Below are 26,899 nucleotides of genomic sequence, written 5' to 3'. Positions count from 1 at the left end.
GAATCAATGTAAAAGCAAATAATGTGTGCAAACCCATTAGGAAAGAAATAAAAGCTCAGAATTTGGGTGGGAGGAGGAGGAGGAAGAAGAAGAGGAGGACAGTTGCTGCCGAAGAAGAAGGTGAGGTGAGGGTAATCAAAAAAATCCAAAACTTTAAGGCTTAAAACAAAAAGAGGGACTCTGAGGCAGCGAGGAGGAGCACGCGCCTCCCATACACTGTGCCAAAGAGAGAAACCCAGGTGGAATGGCAGGAAACTGGCTGGGCTTTCGTGCTGCTCTCAAATTTCCTGGGAAATTTTTCCGGGTTTGGGTTCTTAAGTAGAAAATGGTTAAGAAGAGGCAAAAAAATCTTGAACACCTGGTTCTTATGTAGAAAAGTTCTTAAGTAGAGGCGTTCTTAGGTAGAGGTACCACTGTACATGCTTGACTAAATAAATAAAAATAACTCTTTCTCAAAATAAACTTCCCAAACTAAATCAGATAACACTGAACTTAATGAATACACACACACACTGAATATATATCTTGGCGTATTCAGGTTTTCCCCCCGTATATGATTGATATTGATAGAATCTTGGTGACGTTTCAATGAGATCCCACTTGTCATCTTCAGGCTGCTGCTTTCGGCTTCGTGCTAGGGTGAACAATTCTTGGTCAGTGCACTCCAGCACTCTACACATACACCCCGGTATTTATAGAGGGACGGCAGCTCTGACCACGCTTTGTTCACCCTAGCACGAAGCCGAAAGCACCAGCCTGAAGATGACAAGTGGGATCGTGTCGAAATTTTGCCAAGATTCTATCAATCTTACATGGACAAGACCTGAATATGCTAAGATCTATATACCTATACCTGTGAAAATCTACGAATATATACAGTATATTTATTTATTTTATTTTATTTTTGTTTGTTTGTTTGTTTGTTTATTTATTTATTAGATTTGTATGCCGCCCCTCTCCAGAGACTTGGAGTGGCTCACAACAAAAACAACAATATGACAAATCCAATATATTAAAAGACATCTAAAACCCATTATTAAAACCATGCAGCACAATCATACCATGTATAAACAATATAAGCCCAGGTGTATCTTAATTTCCCTATGCCTGACGACATAGGTGGGTCTTCAATAGCTTACGAAAGGCAAGGAGGATGGGGGCGGTTCCGATCTCCAGGAGGAGTTGATTCCAGAGGGCCGGGGCCGCCACAGAGAAGGCTCTTCCCCTGGGGCCCGCCAGACGACATTGTTTAGTCGCTGGGACCCGGAAAAGGTCAACTCTATGGGACCTTATCGGTTGCTGAGATTCGTGTGGCAGAAGACGGTTCCAAAGGTATTCTGGTCCGATGCCATGTAGGGCTTTATAGGTCATTACCAACATTATATTCGTGTGTGTGTGTAAACACACATACACATACACACACACACACTCTCCACTGGAGCTGAAATCTGCATTTCCCAAATTTGTTGCACAATCAGTATTATCTCTTGCTGTCCTACATACATACCCAAAGAAGGAGAGATCGGATGTCTCCACTATGAGTTCTTCCACAGAGTCTAGCATCTTAGTATGAAAGACAATGAGGTTCATCACCTTGGCAAGGTCATGATTCTCTCGCAGTTGCAATGGAGCCTTAGTGACACTGGTGTATGCCTGATGGAAGAAGGAACCTATTATTAAGGACCTATCACCTAACATTCTCACAATTGTTGTCCTTAGGCTTGGTCAGGATCTTCTAATCTTTTCCGGTATCAGACAACCCGTTTTTAACATCCGTTTATTTATTATACTTATTATATTGATTCACACAGCCACCATTTTGCAAATTGTGAGTTTGGATGCCCAATATAGGGGGGGGGGGGAAACCATTTATGATTATGATAGTGATAAAACAATATATTGGTTAACTGAGGACAGTTAGTATAGAGTAGCTCACTCATATTTACCAATAAACAGAATAGTTAACCAATGGAGAACAGGCTGGTACCTTAGGCTAGATAAGGGCTTCCAAGCTTTTCATGTTGCAGGCAACTCTCTCCCCATATTTTAAAATGCCCAACACATTTTGAGATTGTTAATTCTCACTCTCATCTCACAAGAATGCTAAGATCTTTCATTATTTGGCATTCTTTCTTATTTATTATTTTATTTAATTTGGAAGAATGCTATGAGTAGTTTTGAGGGATAACCAATGCCTTTAACACTGCTATTTTGCCAGTATATTAAGAAGTGTTTACCAATGGAAATGTTGATAGTGCTAGAAAAAGGACTTTTCTCCACTGGCATGCCCAGATTCTTGATGGACAACTGAAAATGATACAATTAACTAAAAGGGGGACTATCTGAAGCTCTCCAGAAGCTGATAGGCCAGCAATTTCAAATTTGCTCTACAAATGGCAATAGCACTTAGACTTACTGTACATACTGCTTCATATGCTTTACAGCCCCCTCTAAACAGTTTATAGGGTCAGCCTATTGCCCTCAAACATAAGAACATAAGAAGAGCCATGCTGAATCGGGCCAAAGCCCATCGAGTCCAGCATTCTGTGTCACACAGTGGCCCACCAATTGTACATGGGGATCTTGAGGAGAAAGAGAAGGCAAAACCCTCCCTTTCCCTTGACCCCCAACAAGTGGTACCCCAGGGAATCCTGCCTGCCTCAACCAACACAGAGGCAGCACTTGGACATCCGTTTCAATAACCATCTGTATGCTTGGCATCCATGAATCTGTCTAATCCTGCCTTGAAACTATCAAGGCTGACAGCTGTCACGACCTCTTCTGGAAGTGAATTCCATAAACCAACGACCCTCTGGGTGAAGAAATATTTCCCTTGATTTGTCCTCACTTTCTTACCTATGAGCTTTAGGGAGTGCCCCCTTGTCCTAGTATTGTGTGATAGAGAAAAGAATTTTTCTCTATCCACCTTTTCTATCCCATGCTTGATTTTATACACTTCGATCAAGTCACCCCTTAAACGCTGTCTTTCAAGGCTGAAGAGACTAAGTCGTTGTAAATGGTATCATAAGGGAGGTGCTCCATTTCCTTTATCATTCTTGTTGCCCTTTTTGCACCTTTTCCAGTTCCATTATATCCTTGAGGTGCGGTGTCCAGAACTGTACACAGTACTCCAAGTGTTGTCTCACCATCGATTTGTACAGAGGCAATTCAACACTTGCTGACCTATTTTCAATTCCCTGCTCAACAATCTGGGTCCTCATTTTACCAACTCAGAAGGATGAATCAACCTCGAGCTTGTTAGGATCAAACTGCTTGCAGTGAGCAATGAGTTAGCCTGCAATATGCATTCTAACCACTGCGTCACCACAGGGTTTTCAAATGCTTTCTCAAGCCAGCAACAATACGAGCAAAAGGTTTTTAAAGCTCCTTTAGTGCAAGCTGCATTTGAATGCCTGCAATTTACACTGAATCAGCTCAAAGTGTCTTGTATGTATAGTTCTATAAGTCCCTCCTCCCTGCCCACCAGTGGATAGAAAGAGTTAAGGAGCTGGACAATGGGAAGGAGGAAACTCTTCTTGTCCATCATATCCCTTTCTTCAGCAGCAATCCCCACCCCACCCCACTTATCCCCTGCACAAATTCTAAGAAAAGTTACACTTTGAAATGTACACTTTGAAAAGATAAATACCCAGTCAGTTATTTCTTCTCTGCCTGCAGAATTCTCACTGTGTGACGAGTACAATGTGCAACCCAGCTCTCTGTTACTGACTCTACAAAATCCTAATAGGGCATAAAATATTCCAAACATACTAGGAGTTATTACAGGAAAAAAGGGAAGAATAGTGAGAAACGGTGACCGGAGAGATTTTACCTGTAGTCTGAACCAATCCAATCGCAGTCCCTTGAAGTCAAATTTCTCCTTGACTTCAACTGCAAAAGACAAAGCATGGGAAGAAGACAACAATTATTGAAAGAGCCTCGGGGATTTTATTTTATTTTTTATTTTATTTTTTTATTTGGTCAAAATCATATTAGAGAATATATATAAATATATACATAATTTGAATACCTGAAATGAATAAAAGTAAAAGGGAACATTAGGCGAGGGATGGTAGGCACGCAGGTGCAATTATCCATGCCCCTTACAGACCTCTTAGAAATGGGGTGAGAGCAACAACAGACATTTGGGGGGGTTGGGGATGAAACCACAGAATCAATTTATTCCAGGCATTGAACACCCTGCTGCTGAAGTTGTATTTTCTGCACTCAAGTTTGGAGTGGTTAACTTTGTTTGCTATCTTTTTTGTGCTTGTGTATTGTTGTGGTTGAAGCTGAAGTTGTCAGCATTCCAATTAGCATCCGAGAAATAAATCTGTAAATCTTAGGTAGAGTTAGAGACTTTGGCCTGCCAGAAGTAGTCTTTGACAGGTAGGACATTGTAGCAGATAATTTTATGAACTACACTTAGGTCATACCGAAACGGGCAAAGTTCTAAGTTGCCTAGGCCCAGAATTGCAAGTCTGGTAGTATAAGGTATTCTGTTGAGAGCAGAGGAGTGTAGGACTCTTCTCGTTAAATATCTCTGGACACGTTCAAGTGTGTTAATGTACATTATGCAGTGCTGCTTCCAGACAGATGAACTGTATTTGAGAATTGGTCTAGCAAATGTTTTGTATGCTCTGGTTAGCAGCGTAATATTATCAGATAAAAAGCTATGCAAGATTAGGTTTACAACTCTTTTTGGCTATGTTGTTACAGTGGGCTTTGGCTTTTTTCTTCTGCTATTTAAGGATAAAAAAAATATTCAAGGGCAAGTAGAATGAGGCTTTGCTGCTGAAAAAATTATTTGTTGTGCACAGCAATCTCTGTAACAGTTTACGGTTTACATAAGGACTCCACTTCTGGAGGTAGTATATCTGTAGTTTTGGTATAGTCCTACTAGCATCCAATCCATCCCACATGTAAGAAAGTATGGTTTAAAAAAAACCACTACAGAAAATCTGAATCAAGTTTCTTTCAATGTCTGAGGCAGAGGTGAGGAACTATGCTCCCTTTATGACTTCAACTCCCAGAATTCTCCCAGAATGCTGCCTCAAGAATTCTGGGAGTTGAAGTTCACAGCTCATAAAAGGGCAATAGTTCCCCACCCTGGTAAGGTAATGTGCATACAAAGCAAACAACAGCATCTGTGGTATGCTCCTTTTATTAAATCCCAAACCTTTTTCTGGCACCATGTTTGAATTACTCTTATAGAGGGAGCTTTATATAGGCCTCTTGAAGTATGAACCTTTTGCACTGAGGGCAGGGGAAATAGACACAGAATCTTCTAGCTGACAGCATAATTACCCTGTTTGACAGTCAGGGGTGTAAGCGTGTTGACAAAAGCTGACATAATCACTGATTCCTCTTCAGGGCACACGGTCAGGTCCTGCATGAAACAAAAGGGCTTAGAGTAAAGACAACAATTTGTTATTCAGTGGTTTGTTTACACTGAACTTTACTGCATGCAATTATTTAAAGGAATTGTGCTGTCCGATTTAATGCTGTATCTCGCCCGAAGTGTCTTCAGAAAGAGAAGCAACCATCAATATAAGTAACAGATGCTTCAAGGCAGGAAAATCATTTTAAAGGGCTTTAGTGACTCCCTTTTCTAATTTGTGGCTTGTGAAGCAACTCCCCTTCTGTTGAAAAAATAGGACTGATTTCATCGAATTCATCCACTCTTGACAGCAGATAAAGATTTTTGTCAGCATCTAGATACTTTTTCTTTCTTCCATTCAATTGCATTTGATTCTCATAAATTGCCTGGACAAATCCCTGGAGTTTTCTTGGTTTGCCATTGCCTCTTTCCTAGGTCTGAAAGAAAGTGACTGACCCAAAATCACGCAATTGGCTTTGTGCCCAAGACAAGCCTAGAATTCATGATCTTCTGCTTTCTAACCTCATGCCTTAACTGTTTGTTTATATACCACCTTTATTATTTTTATAAACAACTCTGCTGCACGAATCCCAGCGACCAGTTAGGTCCCACAGAGTGGGTCTTCTCTGGGTCCCGTCAACTAAACAATGCCGCTTGGCGGGACCCAGGGGAAGAGCCTTCTCCGTGGCGGCCCCGGCCCTCTGGAACCAACTCCCCCCAGAAATTAGAATTGCCCCCGCCCTCCTTGCCTTTCGTAAGCTACTTAAAACCCACCTCTGCCGCCAGGCATGGGGGAATTGAGATACTCTTTCCCCCTAGGCCTGTACAATTTTATGCATGGTATGTATGTATGTATGTTTGGTTTTTATATTAATGGGTTTTTAATCATTTTTAGTATTGGATTACAGTATTATTGTACACTGTCTTATTATTGCTGTTAGCCGCCCCGAGTCTCCGGAGAGGGGCGGCATACAAATCCAATCAATCAATCAATCAATAAACAAACAAACAAACAAACAAACAAACAAACAAACAAACAAACAAACTCAAGGCAGCAAATATAACTGATACTCAATTCCTCCTCCTATGTTCCCCATATCAATAACATATGAACTGGAGTGAGCTGACAATGAATGATTGGCCAAAAGTCACTCAGTCGGTGACGCTAATATTTAATTTAATATTTAAAATTCTTTCGCATTCTCACGTTTCCCCACCTAATCTTTTCTATCTCTTTAGGATGGAGTCTATTCATTGGATCCTACTCCAATCCCCACCCCCACAAACACCATGCCACTGACCTCAATTCTTTGCTGTTTCCATACCTGTATGATGTTACCAAGCACCTGGGCATCAAAGCGTGACAAATATTGTACATGGTACCGTTGAATGACATTTTGGTGCTTTTTAAGCATGATGCGTAGTCTTTCCATCAGAAAGAGCAGCTCAGCCAAGTAGCTGTGAGGAAAATAAATAGATTTTTGGAAGAAGTATAGCGATCTTGCCCAAGATTCTTTTTGCTGCTACAAAGCTGATTTTTGCCACTGCCAGGTCCTCACACAAACAAAGAGATCTGCCAAACTATTCAGACCCTTACAACAAAAATCCACTCTCTTGAAAGAACTAGAATATTCGGGTCTCCTATTTCCATGCTGTACCCAGATGTGAACAACTTAATGAACAGACAAACAAGCTGGGAGCCAAGGAATACACAAAGCGGTTGAGGAAGCAGATTAATTGTACCTCAACCGCAAACATTCCCATGCAGATGCTACTGATCTTGCCTTCTCTGAAAGCTGAGTTTGTGCATCTTTTCCACATGCAAAAGCTGGATTTGCGTTTGGTTTGCATGCTTCTGAATTTACTTTAAACCTGGTAATTACTTGAGATGCAAGGGAATGAAAATTGCATTACAATCCAACAGTTAAAAGATGACTTTCAACAAAATAAATCTTGCAATAATTCAATTCAGTTCATCTCCTATCTATTTTTTGCAATGATGTTGATGGAATGGTATAAAAACTGCTGCAACCTCCAGTATGCAAATCCACCCTGAAGTGGAACAGTTACTTTCCACGCTTGGCCAATGAACTCTGAACAATTTAGCATGGACAGATAATAACATAACTCAACGAAGCAGTGGAAGTGATGTGCCAGTGTCTGGAGGCTGTTGGGGTCTGGATGGGTGTCAACAGATTCAAACTCAACCCGATAAGATGGAGTGGCTGTGGGTTCTGCCTCCCAAGGAAAATTCCATCTGTCCATCCATAACCCTGGGGGGGGGGAATTATTGACCCCCTCAGAGAGGGTGCCAACTTGGGCGTCCTCTTCGATCCACAGCTCACATTAGAGAACCATCTTTCAGCTGTGGCGAGGGGGACGTTTGCCCAGGTTCGCCTGGTGCACCAGTTGCGACCCTATCTGGATCGGGACTCACTGCTCACAGTCACTCATGCCCTCATCACCTCGAGATTCGACTACTGTAATGCTCTCTACATGGGGCTACCTTTGAAAAGTGTTCGGAAACTGCAGAATGCAGCTGCGAGAGCAATCATGGGCTTCCCAAGGTATTCCCATGTTACACCAACACTCCACAATCTGCATTGGTTGCCGATCAATTTCCGGTCACAATTCAAAGTGTTGATCTGGACCTATAAAGCCCTTCATGGCATCGGACCAGAATATTTCCGGGACCGCCTTCAGCCGCACGAATCCCAGCGACCGATTAGGTCCCACAGAGTTGGCCTTCTCCAGGTCCCGTCAACTAAACAATGTCGCTTGGCGGGACCCAGGGGAAGAGCCTTCTCTGTGGTGGCCCCAACCCTCTGGAACCAGCTCCCCCCTGAGATTAGAACTGCCCCCACCCTTCTTGCCTTCCGCAAGCTTCTTAAAACCCACCTCTGCCGTCAGGCATGGGGGAACTGAAATATCTTCCCCAGGCCTATACTGTTTATGTATGGTATGTTGTGTGCATGTTTTTTAAAAAAATTATGGGTTTTTAGTTTTCTAATTATTGAATTTGTATTATATATTGTTTTCTGTTGCTGTTGTGAGCCGCCCCGAGTCTGTGGAGAGGGGCGGCATACAAAATAAATAAATAAATAAATGAGTGAGTGAGTGAGTGAGTGAGTGAGTGAGTGAGTGAGTGAGTGAGTGAATGAATGAATGAATAAATAAATATAAATGACTTTATGCATACATGTGAGGGGAGACCGGTAAAATGACCCTATGCGAGAGGAACCATGCATGTGCCTGAAAACAAGACTCTCTCAAAACTCTCCTGTCACAGCTATGCTAACTACAGGTTTGTTTCTATTTTAGCACTATTTTGTCCTCAGTCCTATTTGACTTCCTAAAGACCTTTCATCTGTTGTAATGCCCTGCCAGAGGTAAATTGTTATCTCAGTTTGCAGCAAGATTACCCTGCAAAAAAAAAAAAAATTCCTGCCAAAAATTGTGAGTAGAGTTTATCTTTTCATTTCCCCTCCATCTCAAGACGAATATACATCTGAATATGCCTCTCCTACCCTTCCTTTATGGATTAGAGAGACTAACTCTTAATCACTCTCTTTGCTTCCCACTTCCCATTAGTGCAGCTTACATGTTGCAGCTGGTAAGAACAACGCTGGGGAAAAATGCAGGTTGAGTTCATTCACTGTTCTGTGAGTTTGGATTGCAAATTCAGTGGGCAATAGTATCAGACCTCATAAACACAAGTTTAGCCATCATGTTAAGCTACATAGGCTCTTTGGCCAGTTGTTTAAAGACTTAAGTTTTTAGATGTAGATCAGGCCTTAGGCTCAATTGGTCAAACCATCATTTAGCCTGACATAAATACACTCCAATCTGAACTTTTATCCTCCAAAGAGAAGAAATTGTGATTTTTCAAGTGGCCTTTTCCGTCACTTGTGAAGATTTAGAGCTTGCATTTCTAACAGTGGTATAGAAAATGACATTTTGGCAGCTGTACTGAACCACATGGGTTCATTAACCTTGAAAGCTTTAGAGCAGGGGTGAGAAATTGGTGGCCCACGGGCCGATGCATCATGCGTAGACCGCGCCCACCTCAGCTTTGCGAAGGGGTAGAAAACCTCCGATACGTCATGTGACGGCAACGTGATGACAGAAGTTTGACACCCATGCTTTAGAGTTTACCTCAAGTCTAGACTTCCAATCCATGGATGACACTTCCCCAACCTGATCAGTTACCTGTCGGTGAATTCCTCTTGGTTCTTGCCTTTGTGGTCACTGTGTCTGCACAGCCAGGCAACCTCATCCCGGCAGAATGACAGAGCCATGAAGACATAAATAGCCTATTGATATTGAAAGTGAGGGAGGAATATCAGACAAAAGAGAGTTGAGCATCTCATTCCAAGTAGAATTCCCGGTTAGGACAAGCAAACAGATCTCAATACTACAAATAGCTTCCCCAAATCTCTATTCTACTGTGAATTCTGGGTCAAAATAATGGAGCGATTTAAAGTGTGGAAAAGAACATTTAAAGAAGTGAAGAAACTGAAATCGGCAGACCAATTATTAAAATCACTGGAATCAGTATAAAGAGCCACATTTAGTTCTGGTTTATGATCTCTCCACGTGTCAAAGATTTCTTCATGACTAAAGTGGCGAAGGAAGGAGGGAGGAGGGAAGCAAGTAGATGAGATAGAAGAGGAAATAACTTTAAGGGAAAGACTGAAGAAATATTTGTAAGAAGACAGAAATGGTAGGTCACAGCTTCTAGCAACGCTCATTATTGTAGTACGGTAGAACAGTGTTTTTAAACTTGTTAACTCTCAGAATCTGTTGCCAAATTTTAAATCAAGGAGAATCTCAAAATAGTTTTTGTTTGTATTGTTTACATTTATCAATATTTATCATATTTGAAAGTAAAAATTATACATTTGCTGCTGCTACTTCTTTACAAGATGGCTTGACTGGACTTCGATATAATATGTTTTTTCAACATAAACTGGCAAATAATTTTGGTTTTGTAGACCCCCGAGAAGGAGGAGTTCTGGGATTACACTTTTGGAAATATTGAGGTAGAATAACAGAATCCTGAAAGGTTATCAAACGTTTCGGAATCTTATACTAAACAAAATCAACATGGCATTGTTTTGAGCTTATACTAAAAAAAGATGACTTTGGATTTCTCAAATTTCCTTCTATCCTGGGGCTATGTAATTCCTCCTTTAAGGTCTCCCTTAATGACTCACTCCTTTCTTTCCTCTTTAATGGCTCTCGCACAGCTTCCCCAAATCAGCTCAATGTTCCTTTACCAGAAAGGAATATAAGTATATGTTCCTTGATAGTTATCTTGAGTACCACCTTTGTTACATGCATTCTGGAATAGTTCTTCTTTCTCTTTCTTTCTTTCTTTCTTTCTTTCTTTCTTTCTTTCTTTCTTTCTTACTTACTTACTTACTTACTTACTTACTTACTTACTTACTTACTTACTTACTTACTTACTTACTTACTTATTTGACTTGTATGCCGCCCCTCTCCATGGCATATACCAAAAACATAACAATACAGTTTATTTAATTAATATACCAAAAAGATTCTTAAAATGCTAACTTTAAAACATTCATTTACGTTCATTCAATAATCACACTAACGACGTTCGTTGGACAGGGGAAGGTCTAATGTCCCCAGGCCTGATGGCAAAGATGTGTTTTTAAACTCTTTCGGAAAGCAAGGAGGGTGGGGACAGTGCGAATCTCCAGGAGGAACTGATTCCAGAGGGCTGGGGCCCCCGTAGAGAAGGCTCTTCCCCTAGGTCCCGCCAGCCGACATTGTTTGGTCGACGGGATCCTAAGGAGACCAAATCTGTGGGACCTCACCAGTCACTGGCCTTGGTGCCTTTCCAAGGTTTATACTGGTTTGCATAATCCTTAGAACAACTCTTCGCTAGGATGATTACAGAAAGGGTTAACTGGAGAAAAGCAGCTAGGCAGGGTAATATAGAAAAAGACAAAAAGTAGACAAGCAAGGGTGGAAACCTCTTCCAGCTCTTTCCCACTCTTTAAATCACTTCATTGTTTTACCCAGGATTCCTGCAGAATGAGTTTAGAAAAGCTTGCCACCGGTAAGTATAATCTAGCACTCAGATAAGAAAAATGTCTTTAGGCTGACCAAATATTACTTCAGCCAGGAAACTGAGGTAAATATTATTATTTTTTCATTTGCTTGTTAACACTAAGGGTGTAAAACATCAGGCACTGACAGGACAAAAGCCTTCTCTTTTTAAAAAAAAAGTGTTTCCATTCCGCTGAGGGCCTTGTTAACTGAGCATCAGTTATTGACAAAACGCAAGCCATTAGTAGAGACAGCGACTGGGCACATCAAATCAAGAACCAGCAAAAGCCAATGCAGGTGTATGAATACAAATAGTCCTCAAATTATGATCATAACTACACCTGATTTTGTGACCTGCCTTGTCACGATTGTTAAGAGAATCACTGCAGTGGTAAAGTGAATTGTTTGATTGTTAATCTTTCCCTGTTGACTTTGTTTGCCAGAAGCTTTTTGGGAAGGTTGCAAAGAGCAATCCCAGGACACCACGATTGCTGTAAATACATTGCCAATTGTCAAGGGCCTGAATTCTGATCCTGTGACCAAGGGATGCTGTGATGGACCAGTGCTGTTGTGTTTTTCTGCAGCACTGTTGCAGCTTTGAACACTCACTAAACAAATGGTTATAATACTTGCTCTGCCTTCATCCTTCTCACATATAGAGAGAGGCCTGTGTGCATTTTATGTACATAAATCTCTCTTGTGCCCGCATTGGCCCAGCTCTAACTGCTCACACGCAGCATAAATCTGCTTGCACCTTCACAGCTCTTAGTTCTTGCCTGCCTTTATATCTCCCTGACCGACTTGCCTTGGGGCCCAGCAGTCCAGGTTCATTGGCCAGAATAGCCTCCATCTCCCGCACAGCATGCCTCAAGAAATTACGCCGGCCTCGATGTAATTGCCCACTGTCAAGAAAGCAGCCAGAGAATTCACATGAAAAGAATCCCATCCTTCCCACTACCCTCCCTTCATGTAATCAACATCATAAAACGGGGGTTATTATTGTCAGCCAAAGCAAGCAACATAAAGAAATACTGTAATACTGGGTGAGCCAAAACAGGAATTTTCCCCTATTCCTTTTTAGATCAAGTTAAATAAATGTGTATTGGGAGGTGGGGGTTCATTCTCCGAGCTTGTGGGTTGGTTTCCAAACACTTTGTTACCAGGCTAGGTAGCATCTTCAGCAAAGTTTAGAGGATGTCACTGTTCCTCTGTTTATAATGGTTTCACGTGTGGGTGTGTCAAATGGGGAGGGGGGAGTCTTGTGATGGGTCAGCTGTGAATCATCAGTGAATCTTGTGTTGGATCTTGTGACAAGGACATCAACATCAGGTCAGAGTCATTGAGAGGTGAACTGCTGGTGATGGGAGGGCTGTGTGGTTTGGGTGATGTATGTTGGAAAATGAAGGTCTTTTGGATAGCCGTTACAGAGAAAGGTGTACAGCAGCCAATTCCTTTCTGCTTTTCTTAGTGTTGTGGTGCTGAAATGTCTGAACAAGGTCTGGACACAGCTTCTTTTGTGTACGGTGGGATGATTCCTTGCAAAGCTGGGGATTTGGTCCATGTGCGTAGGTTTGTGGGAGGCAAAGGTTTCACCCTCATCTTATACCTGAGTTACAGATATTTGCCACTACAGTGTTTCCTCGATTTTCGCAGGGGATGTGTTCCAAGACCACCCGCGAAAGTCGAATTTCCGCGAAGTAGAGATGCACCATTTTTTGCTATGAACAGTATCACAAGCCTTCCCTTAACATTTTAAACCCCTAAATTGCAATTTCCCATTCCCTTAGCAACCATTTAGATTATTACTCACCATGTTTATTTATTAAAGTTTTATTTTAAAAAATATTTATTAAAGGCGGATGAGAGTTTGGCGATGACATATGACATCATTGGGTGGGAAAAAACGTGGTATTGGGGGGAAAACCGCAAAGTATTTTTTAATTAATATTTTTGAAAAACCGTGGTATAGACTTTTCACAAAGTTCGAACCCGCGAAAATCGAGGGAACACTGTATTTGCAAATGTGTATTAGTTATCTATCACCCACTTAGGTGATGGCATCTGGCCAATGCTGACTGATCTCATAAAGCTAAAAAGGTTGAACCCATGATTACATGGATGGGAGTCCACCAAGCTGTATTCTTGCTGAGAAAATATCATGGATGTGTCCCAGGGGTGAAGTGCTACCAGTTCGGCCTGGTCCAGTTGTACTGGTAATGGCGACCGCTGGTGGTTTGGAGTAGCGGGGGCAGCCCAAGGCTCTGCCCACCCGCTCGGATGTCACAGTTTTCTTATTTTTAACTCTCTGCACGTGTGCAAAGGCTTTCCAAAAACTGCTGACCTGCAATTGTCAATACATAATCGCAGTGACTAAATGCCTGCAGATTTCTTTCTATTGCAGTAAAATTATCTCAACACTCGCCAATTAAAATAAAACTGCAACCTTCCTTTATCTTTTGACAATCAAGACAGTATTTGATCAGTAAAAAGTACTGCCAGGAGCATCTGCAGTTACAATGGAGAAAAGACTGCAGAACTAGGTAATAACTGCAGAGCTTACCAACTGGATAATGTCATTTGAAGCTACAGTGAAAATGAGAGAAGTAACAGCAGGGACTCTGTGGCAGTTCATTCCATTCTTGCCTTTGGGGTTGTTATGGTTCATTAGACCTCCACTGAATAAGACAAAAGACCTATCTAGGCCAGGAAAATGTCCCTCTCCATGGTCAAAAGAATGCCCCTGGGTTCCAGACATGAAGAAAACCATCTTTCCCCATAGCTATTCCATTGCATCTGGCACATGCTCCCGTTGAGCCTGACCTCTTCCCCTCTCAGATAGCCAAGTTACTAGTTGTGATGCACCACAGTTGCGGGTGGAGGAAAGATGCGGAACAAGTTGCTATCTATCTACCATTATCAGCATAGCAGGTTTCAGAAATAATTCTAACCATCTTAAAAGTTTATTCTATTGGTTGTTACCCCAGAACCGGGGTGGTGCAGCAGGTAGAGTGCTGTACTGCAGGCCACTGAAGCTGACTGTAGATCCGTAGGTCAGCGGTTCAAATCTCATCACCGGCTCAAGGTTGACTCAGCCTTCCATCCTTCCGAGGTGGGTAAAATGAGGACCCGGATTGTGGGGGCAATATGCTGGCTCTGTTAAAAAGTGCTATTGCTAGCTTGTTGTAAGCCGCCCTGAGTCTAAGGAGAAGGGCGGCATAAAAATTGAATGAAGGAATGAATAGATAAATAAATAGATAAATAGATAAATAGATAAATAAAAATAAATAAATAAATAAATAAAGATAGATAGATAGATAGATAGATAGATAGATAGATAGATAGAGCAAGCCAGGATAACTAACAATCTCTCCACACTTAGTGAAGTGTGCAAACCGCTGTCTGCATTTCCTGCATCAGATGAGGACACCACATCTTTTTTCTTCTGCCCTAGCCATCTTTTACAGAGGCACAATTGAGAGCATTTTAACAAACTGCATCACTGTTTGGTTTGGTGGCAGCAGTGCCTCAAATAGAAAGTCCATACAGAGAGTGGTAAGGACAACCAAGAAGATTATAGAAAGTTTGTTTCCCATTATTCAAGATACTGCTTATAAGTGCTATATGCTTAGAGCTCAAAGCATTGTGAGGAACCCACCCACCCAACCACCCACCTACACACACTTTAAACTCTGGCTCAAGGTAACTTATGAACAAGCACTGCTAAAGCAAAACACAACTTAGCATAAACTATAAGCATCAAAAGGATGAAGCTCACGCCATGCCATAGGTAAGACTGCAATCACAGAAGAGAATGTCCCATATACAAGGTAAGAGAGCCAAGATGTTTGCAGGGCAATATGAAGAAAAAAGTATCAGGAAAACTGGTTAAATGGGTCTGGGAGGGAGGTGGCAGACAGAAGGGAAAGTTGAAGGCTGATGAGATCGAAAGGAAAACAAATACTGAAGCAAATAAAGCAAAGCGATGGATATACAGTAAATAGCAGAGAGCCAGGGAGGGCATGGATATTCCTACCTTTGTTGCAGAGCATGCTCTTTACAATCTTTGATATCAGTGATACGTTTCCCATAGCTGTAAAGAGAGAGGAAGGATATTTGTTTCACCCCAAGAACAGGCAGTTTCCTTTATTGTTCTTTACCTATAGACAGAATCTTGCCAGACTAAAGTAACTATTTATGTATCTGTAGACATATTCTGGGAAATGCTAGGAGGGAGCTGTTTTAACCCTCTTTCTGTCAACCAAACTTTCTAAGCTACACTGCCTCTTTCCCCTCTTGAAAGCAACCTTTCCTTCCAGGAATCCAGACTAAATTCTACCATAGCTCACCTATTGCTTCCTTTTCCCAAAGCCAGAATTTCTCAAAACTCTGTAATCCTTCATATTATACAGTGGAACCCCGACATAAGAGCTGCTCTACTTAAGAGCAACTCGAGATAAGAGCTGGGAGGGGAGAGATATTTTTGTTCTACTTACAAGCCCAAATTCGAGATACAAGCGCCAAGGAGCTGTCTCCTGAAGCCAAACGCTAACTTCCGCGTTTGGCTTCAGGAGACAGCTGCGAAGCGGCGCACGTTTTAAAAGGTTGCAGCCGGCCTGGGGGGCTCGGGGGGGGTGCTTGCAACTTTCTTTCTTGCTCTTTTTCTTTCTCTCTTTTACCTTCCCTTCCTCTATTTCTTCTTTTCTTTCTCCTTCCCACCTTCTTCCCTCCCTCCCTCCTTTCACTCATTCCTCTCTTACTCTCCCCTTTCATAAGTTTCCTTGCTTCCTTCCTCTGTTCCTGTCCCTTCCCCCTTTCTTTCTTTCTTTCTTTCTTTCTTGCTTTCTTTCTTGCTCTTTTTCTTTCTCTCTTTTACCTTCCCTTCCTCTATTTCTTCTTTTCTTTCTCCTTCCCACCTTCTTCCCTCCCTCCCTTCACTCATTCCTCTCTTACTCTCCCCTTTCATAAGTTTCCTTGCTTCCTTCCTCTGTTCCTGTCCCTTCCCTCTTTCCTTCCTTCCTTCCCACCCTCCGTCCATTCATTCACCCATTCCTCTCTTGATCGCTTAAAGCCGGTCCCTGGTGCAAAAAGGGTTGGGGACCTCTGTCCTACAGGATTGGGTGGCAGAGAAGTTGAACATATGTAAATTTAAAAGTTTAAGAAAGTTTACAAGTTAAGTGAAAGAAACTTCATTATTCATTTATATGTACATGTACATTTCTTCATTAAAAAAATGTCTTTCTGCATAATTTAGACTAACTTTGTGAGTTTTTTGAGGGCTGGAACCAATTAAAATTATTTACATTAATTCCTATGGGGAAAAGTCGTTCGAGATAAGAGCTGCTCGACTTAAGAGCCCAGGTCCGGAACGAATTAAACTCGTATCTCGAGGTACCACTGTACTTGAATTTGCATGTCCCCTTAAAAACTAATGAGTTCAGTGGGACTACAGCTGGTCAAGTAATAGTTGTATCACCTTTAACTATTAAAATTTAATCCCTATATTACACAAAGATATGATAGATACCACAATATTTAAAAAATACATTCATTTCCAAAAAAGAAACTAATTTAAAGGCATATTTTTCATGAGAAGGAAAAGCTTACTTAATTTTACATCATTTTTGAAATCCAGTGATTTTTTTTTAGACAGCTGCTTCCATTATTCCTTCTATATTTATTTTGGATTGATGTGTGGTTTTCAAAGGAGCAAAATGGAAAAATTCTGACTCAAAAATAAGATGTTGCAAATTGAATCAGAATGATTATAGCTGGCTCACTTAATTCTTTGTATTCCTTTTATACACTGATTAGTAATTCAGGGAGATAAATTATCAAGAATTATTTTCAAAGAAATCCTTATCAGGAATAGTAATATCTGGTTATATTTTGAACTGTTGCACATGAGAATTTGTTCTGAAAGTGTATTTCAAATAGAGATGAATTAAATATAAATCATATTTACTATTCTGTTACCACTTTCAACAGTTTCAAAGGAAGAAACATGTCTAAATTTGAGTCTTTCAGTTTTACTCTTCCTCAGTTTAACTTTCCCATTCATTATTTTTATTTGTCGCCAGGTTCAAGGAAATTGTCACCTTGCAATGAGATCTTAAGAATCGTTAGCTTGTCAAGAGTATACTTAATAAATACAGTTGATAAACATGTAGATAACTATGCATTTTCAGAGTTAGAGTTCATTTCTCCATTTGAAAATGGGTGTCAAACATCTTGACTCACCAAAAAACAGTGAAAAAATGTATTTGTTGGCCATCTCTTCATGCAATCTTTATAGGTCAAGTTTTGTTCAATTTACATAATAGTTAGTAAAACTTCCTGAATTGTTGGACTGAATTTTTCCAAAGCAAGACCTTGCCTACATCTAATCGAACTATGAGATTCTGGCATATTTAAAACATTTCTATGATATTAGGTTCCATCTAAGTACATCTCATGATATAATTTGTCCACTTTAAGTAATTTGCATTCATACAGTTATCCAAATCTTCAAAAAGATCCTCAACTTTACTCGGTTTTATCACTTCTTTATATGAAAGTAAATTATCATTTATTTTGGTTTCAAAAATGTTTCTAACATAGCATCCTTTGTCCTATCTGTCACTTCATCGGTCTGATGAGCAAATGGTCTACTGCTTAGTTTTTTGTTTAGTTGATCATTTATATCTTCTACCCTCTCAGACGTTTGATGGGAAATGGTATCATTTAATGGAGAGACAATTCTTACTGTTTGACACTAGATGCCCTAAATAGCTATAACCAAATTGCCAGAATTGTCAACCGTATTGACAATTGCCAAACAATTTTCTCCAATTATGTGGAAATTTTCCCCCCTGGGTAATTCTGTATACAATTTGATGAGAAGCAATTTTACAAGGATGGTCATATATCAAAGTAGTGTTATTATTTTCTTCAGCTCATCTTCTTTTGAATGGAAAAATGTCCAAGTTTTCTTCACTAAGCCTGCTTGATTTGTTTCCAGGCATTATTCTGGTTTTGCTTGGCTTCATACTCTCAACTGACAGGGGTTTTTTCTGACACGTTACATACTGATAACATTCTTCTCCAATAGCAAAACTCCATGTCAACCTCAAAGATATGCGACTTCACATTTTTTTGATCAAACTTACTTTTATCACCACCGCTTCATCTTTTCTTTTACCGGGCTACAAAAGGCCTTTCTCTTTTTTAAAGGTTAGAAATCCAAACTAATGAACAGAAACACTGAAATTTGCTAACACAAAACTTTACTTCTACAGAAATTGTCAACATGCTAGATGCCACATCAAGAGTCATCATCCAGGCAAAAAAAACATATCTCAGTCACAGTGCTGTTGTGATTGGTGGATGATTTTGACAGACAGATGAACCTATGGGATTATCCCTCCCACAAATCCCTCTGTGGGCTTTGCTGCTTGCTTGGCTTGGGCAAACACAGAGGAACCAGGAACAAATTCTGACCTTGTTTCTGCTTTGTAAATATAAGCCTCCACGTTAATGATGCCTTCGAATTTGCTCATGGACGTTGAAAGGGCATGAGTCACGATTTAAAAAACCCTGCTCTAAATAAAGCCACTGTTCAGTGAAGCAGAAGTACAGCAAGAAGAGTTTTGCTTATAGAAGATGTTTAGTTTAGTCCCTGGTATCACGATTTTGAAAGGAAGACATAGGAAGCCACAAACTAAATCCTTGGAGAGGTATTACTAAACATTTATTAATACTGGTCAAGTCATAAAATTAGAAAGTTCAAAAGTAAGTGGGATCCTTGAGTAATAACCTTTAGGAATCTAATTCAAACTATGCTGAAGGTTAAAAGAAGCTTCCTAAGAACCTACGTCTCTATGTTAAGTGTATCTTAATAGTCCATGCCCTCTGCACTGCCTGACACATCTTCAACTAGCTGAAAAGTGCAATTGTAGATATCTCCTCTCTACCCAAGCAGGGTTTGGATCCCTCTGAAGTATCTTCATTCAACCTCTCCTTGGAAGAGTTCATTTCTAGTCACCTAAGCATCCTCCCTGCCTTCTTTGGATGTTCAGTTTATCGGAATCCTCCTTAAAATGTAGCAGCTGGAACAGGGTGCCGTATTTAAAATGGTAATCTGAACAATTGGGAGTGGAGTGAAAAAGAGATGTTGTGGGCACCCTTACTGTATTTGTCAGGAGCTCCTTTAAGATACAGGGAGGGTGTCCATAGAAGATCCAAAGCACCTTTGTCCACTTGGTTGTGGTTACTGCATACTTCTAGAATTATTTCCAGTAATTTGGAAACTACACACTTTTGCATGCAGTTTGATAATAATTCGGCAAGCAACCTAATCCAGACAGAGCCAGGAAAATCAGATAAGCCTATCCCAGTGATGGCTAACATTTTTTTCCTTGGGTGCCGAAAGCATGCACACCAGAGCTGTTGTGCACATGTGCATACCCACATCCATAATGCAGTGGCTCTCCTGTGTGCCTCACCCTGCTGTACATATGCATGTGACTTCTGTTCTCCCCTCACCCCCCGTGTATGTGTGCGTTCCCCCTTATGCTCCCCCTGCATGTGCAACCCCCCCTCTTTACCCTATTTTGGCCTCACATCCCAAAACAGCACTGGGAGGGGGGGAAAGCTTCAAAGACCCGAAAATCAGCTGGTCAGCATGCACACTCTCAATGAAGCTGAGCTGGATAATAAATTTGCCATCATGGGCTTTTCCTATCTGGCACCCTTCAACTTGGGCCATGCTGATTGGGAATTCGGTGATCCTCATAATAATTCTGGAACACATCAGATTAGAATATGGCTATCTTAAGAGGACCAGTGGTATAGAAGAGTTGGAGAAGATAATATCACAAGTATTATTTATTTTTTTAATCTGAAACAACCAACTTCTCTGACATCTATTATCTCGTGCAGTATCCCAATGGATGAAGTGAGCATTAGCCTAATCCAGGAGTAGGGAACGTTGGCTCTTCTATGACTTGTGGACTTCAACTCCCAGAATTCCTGAGCCAATAATGTTAGCTCAGGAATTCTGGGAGTTGAAGTCCACGTGTCATCGAAGAGCCAACTTTGCCTATCCCTGGCCTAGTCTAACCAGTGAAGGATCATTATCACACAAGCTCTTACACACTTCAGCACACCGCTTACCCTTTAATGCCACTGAAGGCCTCTTCTGCCACCTTGTGAATGGAAAGCACTTCATCTCGTATCAGTGTGATGTAGAGTGAGCCGCGAAGAGCCATCCGCCAAAGTTCCAGGCAGTTCTGGGTAGAGCCTAGGCAACTGTGGCAGAGCAAGAACCCCACTGCGGGGAGTGGGGGGAAATGTTACCGAGGTGGGGGAGAGGGAAGGAAAGGAAATACAAACCTTTGGTGTTTTGAAAAATTGCCACAAGGGGTCCAAACATTGCTGGGAGCAGCAGAATGAATAGGGCAAGTTAAGCCAAAACATCACAAAGAGCAGCAAATCTTTACAACTTTACATCTTGAAGTCAGGCTGAGACAGGTGGAAATGCATGGAGCATTGTTTTGCCAAATGCGATGCTAGACAAACAAATCTTCCCCAGCTAAGATAGTGGAGGAATATTTTCCTATTTTCATAGGAAGTGAGGGAAGTGTGTAAAAATTGGCTAGAATGTACAGATGCGATTTTTACCAAGAGGGAAATTTTACCTCTTCCTAATAACGTTCCGTTTTAGAAGTGTTTTGCTCTTAAAAGTCCGTGGCGAGGAATGGACTTTCAGAACCCTGAGCTGAGTTAAGAGAAAGGGAGGATTTCAATTCTATTCCTTTATATTACTCTATTCTATTTATAGAAAAAGAAAAAGACAGGGAATAATAATAATAATAATAATAATAATAATAATAATAATGATGATGATGATGATGATGATGATGATGATGATGATGATAAAGCACTTGGACAAAAGAGGGATGGAAACTTTTCAACTCATCTGTTACAAAAAGTTGCAATAATTGGGACAGTGCATACAATACACTTAATATCTTAGTTACTTGAGGAGGATCCAATAATCAAAAGTACTAAATCCTAAAAGTAAAGGAAAAAGGAAAAGTACTAAGAGGACTATCACAAGATTCTCATTGATGACACACACCTGACACATCACAAGACCCTGACCTAGGGGTAGGCAAAGTTGGCTCTTCCATAATATGTGGACTTCAACTCCCAGAATTCCTGAGCTAGCATCATTGGCTCAGGAATTCCGGGAGTTGAAGTCCACATGTCATGGAAGAGCCAACTTTGCCTACCTCTGCCCTAACCTGACACACACCAACACCTGAAGCCCTTATAAACAAAAGAACACTGACATCCCCTAAAGTCTGCTGAAGGTGTTAATTAGCCAGGTAATGAAATATTTGGAAACCAGCCCACAAACCCGGAGAATGAACCTTCACCCTTGTACTAAATCCAGTCAGAATTATTTTATAGGCTATGTACAAACAGTAATACAGTGTTCCCTCGATTTTCGCGGGTTCGAACTTCGCGAAAAGTCTATACCACAGTTTTTCAAAAATATTAATTAAAAAATACTTTGTGGGTTTTTTTCCCTATACCATGGTTTTTCCCACCCGATGACGTCATATGTCATCGCCAAACTTTCGTCTGCCTTTAATAAATATTTTTTAAAATAAACTTTAATAAATAAACATGGTGAGTAATAATCTGAATGGTTGCTAAGGGAATGGAAAATTGCAATATAGGGGTTTAAAGTGTTAAGGGAAGACTTGTGATACTGTTCATAGCCAAAAATAGTGCATTTACTTCCGCATCTCTACTTCACGGAAATTCGACTTTCGCGGGCGGTCTCAGAATGCATCCCCCGCGAAAAGCGAGGGAACACTGTAATAGCAGCAACAACAATAAGTTGTCCAATAAGAATAATAAGAAGGGAGAAGTTTTGTCCCCCTTGCTATATCTATGCAGGTTTTCACATGGGCTTGTTCCTCTATATTTCTGTATCCTGTTCTTACCCAATGATTACAACAGAAGGAACAAAGCCAGAGGAAAGTTGAGAGCAGAGCACTTTCAATGTGTTATTACTGGCTGCACTCCCAGTGTAGAAGCAGTTTGTGATTGGTATGCCTCACCAAATGGTTGCCTTGCTATGGTTTTCTAACAATGATGAATGTGCCTTAAAAGCTGTCTATCTCTCTTCTAGGCTTAGGATCCAGGTGGGAACATAAAATTAAAGTGATGGTAACTTACTCACAATCCATCGCTCGAGAACCTCCCACGAAAGGTATTCACAGGCCATCTGGGGAAGAAAAGGGGTGGACAAACAAATAAGATCCTCTCCACGCCCATACACAAATGATTTGTACAATCTACCTTGTAGGTGAGTGTCTTTTTATACCCATGTGGTTTTCAGAAACATAATAACAATAGCACTTAGATACCACTTCACAGTGCTTTACAGCTTTCTCAAAGCGGTTTACAAAGTCAGTCTATTGCTCCCACCAATCTGGGTCCTCATTTTACCAATCTTGAAAGGATGGAAGGCTGAGTCAACCTTGAGCCTGGTGAGATTTGAACTGCCAAACTGCAGAGACCCAGCAACCAGCAGAAGTAGCCTGCAGTTCTGCACTCTAACCAACGCGCCACCATGACTCATAACTTTATTAGGTACAAGTGACAATTGCTATTGGCACATCCATTATCACATTCAGTCCATTCCAGCTCAGGAGTCTTCAAAAAGCTGGAAATTTCCAAGAAAAATTCTGGCTTGACCACTGTGAAAATTTTCTCCACTTTATGTCTAGAAGTGCACATTTGTCTGGCTTTGTTCTCTCTTTCTCTCTAACTTATTTAAACTGGTACTTCTTCCCCTTTCTTTAGCTGCTGCCATATACACTTTTCTGAGTGTTTGTACTTTCTTTTTTTCTCCAGTCTGAATGACCTTCCTCTCCTTTCCAGTTATGCTAGTTTACTTGATTTTTCTTACGAAACTGGCTGGAAGAAAAACTCTGGTTTCTGATGCGACCTTCTTTTTATTACAAGGTTGCATGGGCTACAGAAATTCACGCAGACATAGAGGGAGAGCAAGGTAAAAAGGGCAGCCTCCTTTCATTCTAAAACTGCCTCTGCCAGATATCTGAGTTCTTTTAAAATTTCAGTATGCATTTTTTTAAAAATTCAAATTAGAAGGAGCAAGGCAATGAGTGGATTAAACAAAAATACCCACTGGCAATCGTATTGTCAACTTCAGCCCAGCTAGTAAAATGATCCAGAAAATTAAAACCATTTTCTCCCTATCGAGTTAACAGAGTGGGTCTTCTCCGGGTCCTGTCAACCAAACAATGTCGCTTGGCGGGACCCAGAGGAAGAGCCTTCCCTGTGGCGGCCCCAACCCTCTGGAACCAACTCCCCCCAGAGATTAGAATTGCCCCCACCCTCCTTGCCTTTCGTAAGTTGCTTAAAACCCACCTCTGCCGCCAGGCATGGGGGAACTAAGATACACCTTCCCCCTAGGCCTTCACAATTTTATGCATGGTATGTCTGTCTGTATGTATGTATGATTGGTTTTTATATAATGGGTTTTTAACTGTTTTTTAGTATTGGATTTTGTTGTACTGTTGTACTGTTTTACTGCTGTTGTTAGCCGCCCCGAGTCTGCGGAGAGGGGCGGCATACAAATCCAATGAATAATAATAATAATAATAATAATAATAATAATAATAATAATAATATTACCCATTCTTGCATGAAATGCCACCTTAAAACTGACCATCTCCACCATCTCCTCTAGTTCTGCATGTACTGTGCTTGTTCTGAATCCCTGCTGAATCACGTTGGCCTAGCTTATGAGTCTATGGTTCATTAGACACAAAGTGATTGGTTTTCTCCTCTGGTTTTTGCTCTTGTCCCTTTTCAGTGTATTCTCAGACAGTGATGAAAACATCCTCCAATCAGAGAACTGTCGTAGCAACAGGGCGGGTCTGACTCTGCCAGAGCCTTTCTATTAACTTGCTTTCACACACTGCATTGAAGCATCTCCCACATACAAAATAAAGGGAGACAAAAATGGGAAAACGCCAGGGCGGAAACAGCCTCAAACAGAGAGATGCCACGATTGCCCTGTGTAGAGTAAGATAACCGAACATCAATAGCTGCATTTGTTTTTCTTTCATAGGGAAGAGGTTATTAAAACCGACAAAATACGAGCAATGAAAACAGCCTGACACTTCTTGCTTTCTGGATTCTGCAGCGAGGAAAAACATCTATAGAAAAAGAACCCGAGTGATGCTGTTTCAGAATGTTGTTAACCAGGAAGAAGCTGACTAGCCCTTCTCTGCTTTATAGCTGAAAAGCTGCCAATAAGTCCCTTCTCCTTCGTCAAATAACATGGTGGAGATCATTTCAGAACACCGCTAAGAAGGAATCCTGTAAAAATTCTCCTCTTCCTTAAAAATAACATTTCCACTGCTGGAAAACCGGAGGTTTGATTGGAAACATTTCTAGGGAAATGAGAATTGGCAGATGTGAAAGACAGAAAATAAAGTGGCATACTGGGGGCAAATAGTTGTAGAGTAGGCTAGCTAAGAGTTCCCCGACCTTTTCAGCTTTGCGGGCCAGCTGGGGATGGGGATCAAATGAGTGAATAGCAGGAAAGCATGGACGCACATTGCTCATACAAGCGGAAATGCACATGTATGCTCGCCTGCTGCTTCCACAGCCCAGTTTTGAAGGGCTCACAGGCCAGTAGTGGGCCACAGCCTAGGAGTTGATGTAACCCCTAGTTAGTGATGTAACTGGAGGAGAAAGTTCACACATTCCAACAATCTCAAAACACCCTTGATAGCAATGGCAATAGCACTTAGTATATGTTGTGGTTGGCTCTGGCCCAGCTCCTGCCCCAGGGAATGTGGAGGTGGATGCAGGGGAAACTTCAACATGTCATAGGCCTGTGTTATTGCCGACAGAGTCAGTTCAGAGTTTAGTTTCCTCGTATGAAGAAGAAGGTGGGAGTGACTTGGAAGAGGGGGGCTTGGCACACAGCCCAGGCAGTCAATCTCCATTATCTTCCATTGATTCGGATGAAGACGTCTTGGACTCACGCAAGCGCAGAATTATGCGTAGAAGAGACCAAGTAAGGACATATTACAGGAGATAAGAGAGGCCACCTGTGTTTGGGTGGGGCTCCAGTAATTAGGGTTGCTGCTATAAATAGCAGCGTGTGGGTTTGGCCATTGTGGAAGAGTATCTGATCACAGTTCTTCAGGAATCGTGTGTTGCTGTTTTCTGGACTTTGTTGATTTTTCACGCCTTTGAAACCAAAGCAGAGCAACAAGTGTGTGTGTCTCACTTCGTTGGAAGAAGAAAGGGTGTGAAGTTTCTTCACAGCTGCTAGCTAAGTACTTAAAGACTGATTAAGGGAAATTGTACAGACTACCCAGTTGTTTTGGGACGAGTGCTCTTTGCAATACAAAAAGAGTGCTTAGTTTATTTTGAATTTTGTGATAAAGAACATTGTTTTAAATTTTCAAACGTGTGTGTGTCTGAAATTTGTACCCTTGAATTTTCAGGAGGCTCTTACCAGAGAGGCCAACAGAACAGTATACAGTGATCCCCCGATTATTGCGAGGGTTCCGTTCCAGGACCCCTCGCAATGATCGGTTTTTCGCGAAGTAGCGCTGCGGAAGTAAAAACACCATCTGCGCATGCGCAGATGGTGTTTTTACTATCGCCGCAGCAGCGAGGAGCCGAAGATTGGGGTTTCCCCGCCGCCCACGCAAACTCCTCGCTGCTGCCGCGGCCGCCGCTTGTCCGCCGCCTGCCTGCCCGCGCGCCCCCAGCTCGCCCGCCCTTCGCCCGCCCACGCCGTTCGCTCGCGCCGCTTCCCAGCTGGGAAGCGGCGCTGGGGGTCTTACCGGCCGCCCACTCCTCGCTGCTGCCGCGCCCGCCGCTTGTCCGCCGCCTGCCTGCCCGCGCGCCCGCCCTTCACCTGCCCACGCCGTTCGCTCACGCCGGGTTGGGGGCCCGGGGGGTGCTGGCAAGCCCCCCATGCCGGCGGCGACGTTTTAAAACAGCCCTCCCGCCAGCAAGAGGGGGAAGACCCAGGGGAGCCGCCCAGCAGCTGATCTGCCCGGCGCCATCTACGCATGCGTGGCCATAGAAAAAAGGGCACACATGCGCAGATGGTGTTTGTACTTCCGGGTTGAAAAATCGCCATATAGCCGTTTCGCAATGATCGGGATCGCAATACCCGGGGGATCACTGTATATCGCTTCACAGTGCTTTATAGCCCTCTCTAAGTGGTTTACAGAGTCAGAATATTGCCCTCAACAATTTGGGTCCTCATTTTACCCACCTGGAAAGGATGGAAGGCTGAGTCAACCTCGAGCCTGGTGAGATTCGAACTGCCAAATTGCAGACAGCCAGCTGACAGCAGAAATAGCCTGCAGTACTGCACTCTAACCA

At 41.8% G+C, this 26,899-nt stretch overlaps 1 protein-coding gene across 4 annotated transcripts in view; it reads right to left on the bottom strand.

Moving 5' to 3' along the window:
- The window catches only part of NCKAP1L (NCK associated protein 1 like), a 134,576-nt gene that overhangs the window by 80,218 nt on the left and 27,459 nt on the right, over positions 1-26,899 (bottom strand). For 3 of the 4 annotated variants that reach the window (XM_070741000.1, XM_070741002.1, XM_070740999.1), the window contains exons 8-16: positions 22,688-22,736; positions 20,609-20,765; positions 15,492-15,548; positions 12,264-12,360; positions 9,590-9,693; positions 6,706-6,838; positions 5,308-5,389; positions 3,833-3,891; positions 1,508-1,653 (exon numbers count right to left, since the gene is read on the bottom strand). In XM_070741000.1, coding sequence (XP_070597101.1) covers positions 1,508-1,653; positions 3,833-3,891; positions 5,308-5,389; positions 6,706-6,838; positions 9,590-9,693; positions 12,264-12,360; positions 15,492-15,548; positions 20,609-20,765; positions 22,688-22,736 — 884 coding nt within the window. The remainder of the gene's footprint in view (positions 1-1,507; positions 1,654-3,832; positions 3,892-5,307; positions 5,390-6,705; positions 6,839-9,589; positions 9,694-12,263; positions 12,361-15,491; positions 15,549-20,608; positions 20,766-22,687; positions 22,737-26,899) is intronic. The other variant, XM_070741001.1, reaches the window with a different exon arrangement.

This window comes from Erythrolamprus reginae, chromosome 2 (genome assembly GCF_031021105.1).
Source record: "Erythrolamprus reginae isolate rEryReg1 chromosome 2, rEryReg1.hap1, whole genome shotgun sequence".
Lineage (NCBI taxonomy): Eukaryota > Metazoa > Chordata > Lepidosauria > Squamata > Dipsadidae > Erythrolamprus > Erythrolamprus reginae.
The sequence above is the reverse complement of the archived record's forward strand: the minus strand, read 5'-3'. Positions and strand labels throughout refer to the sequence as shown.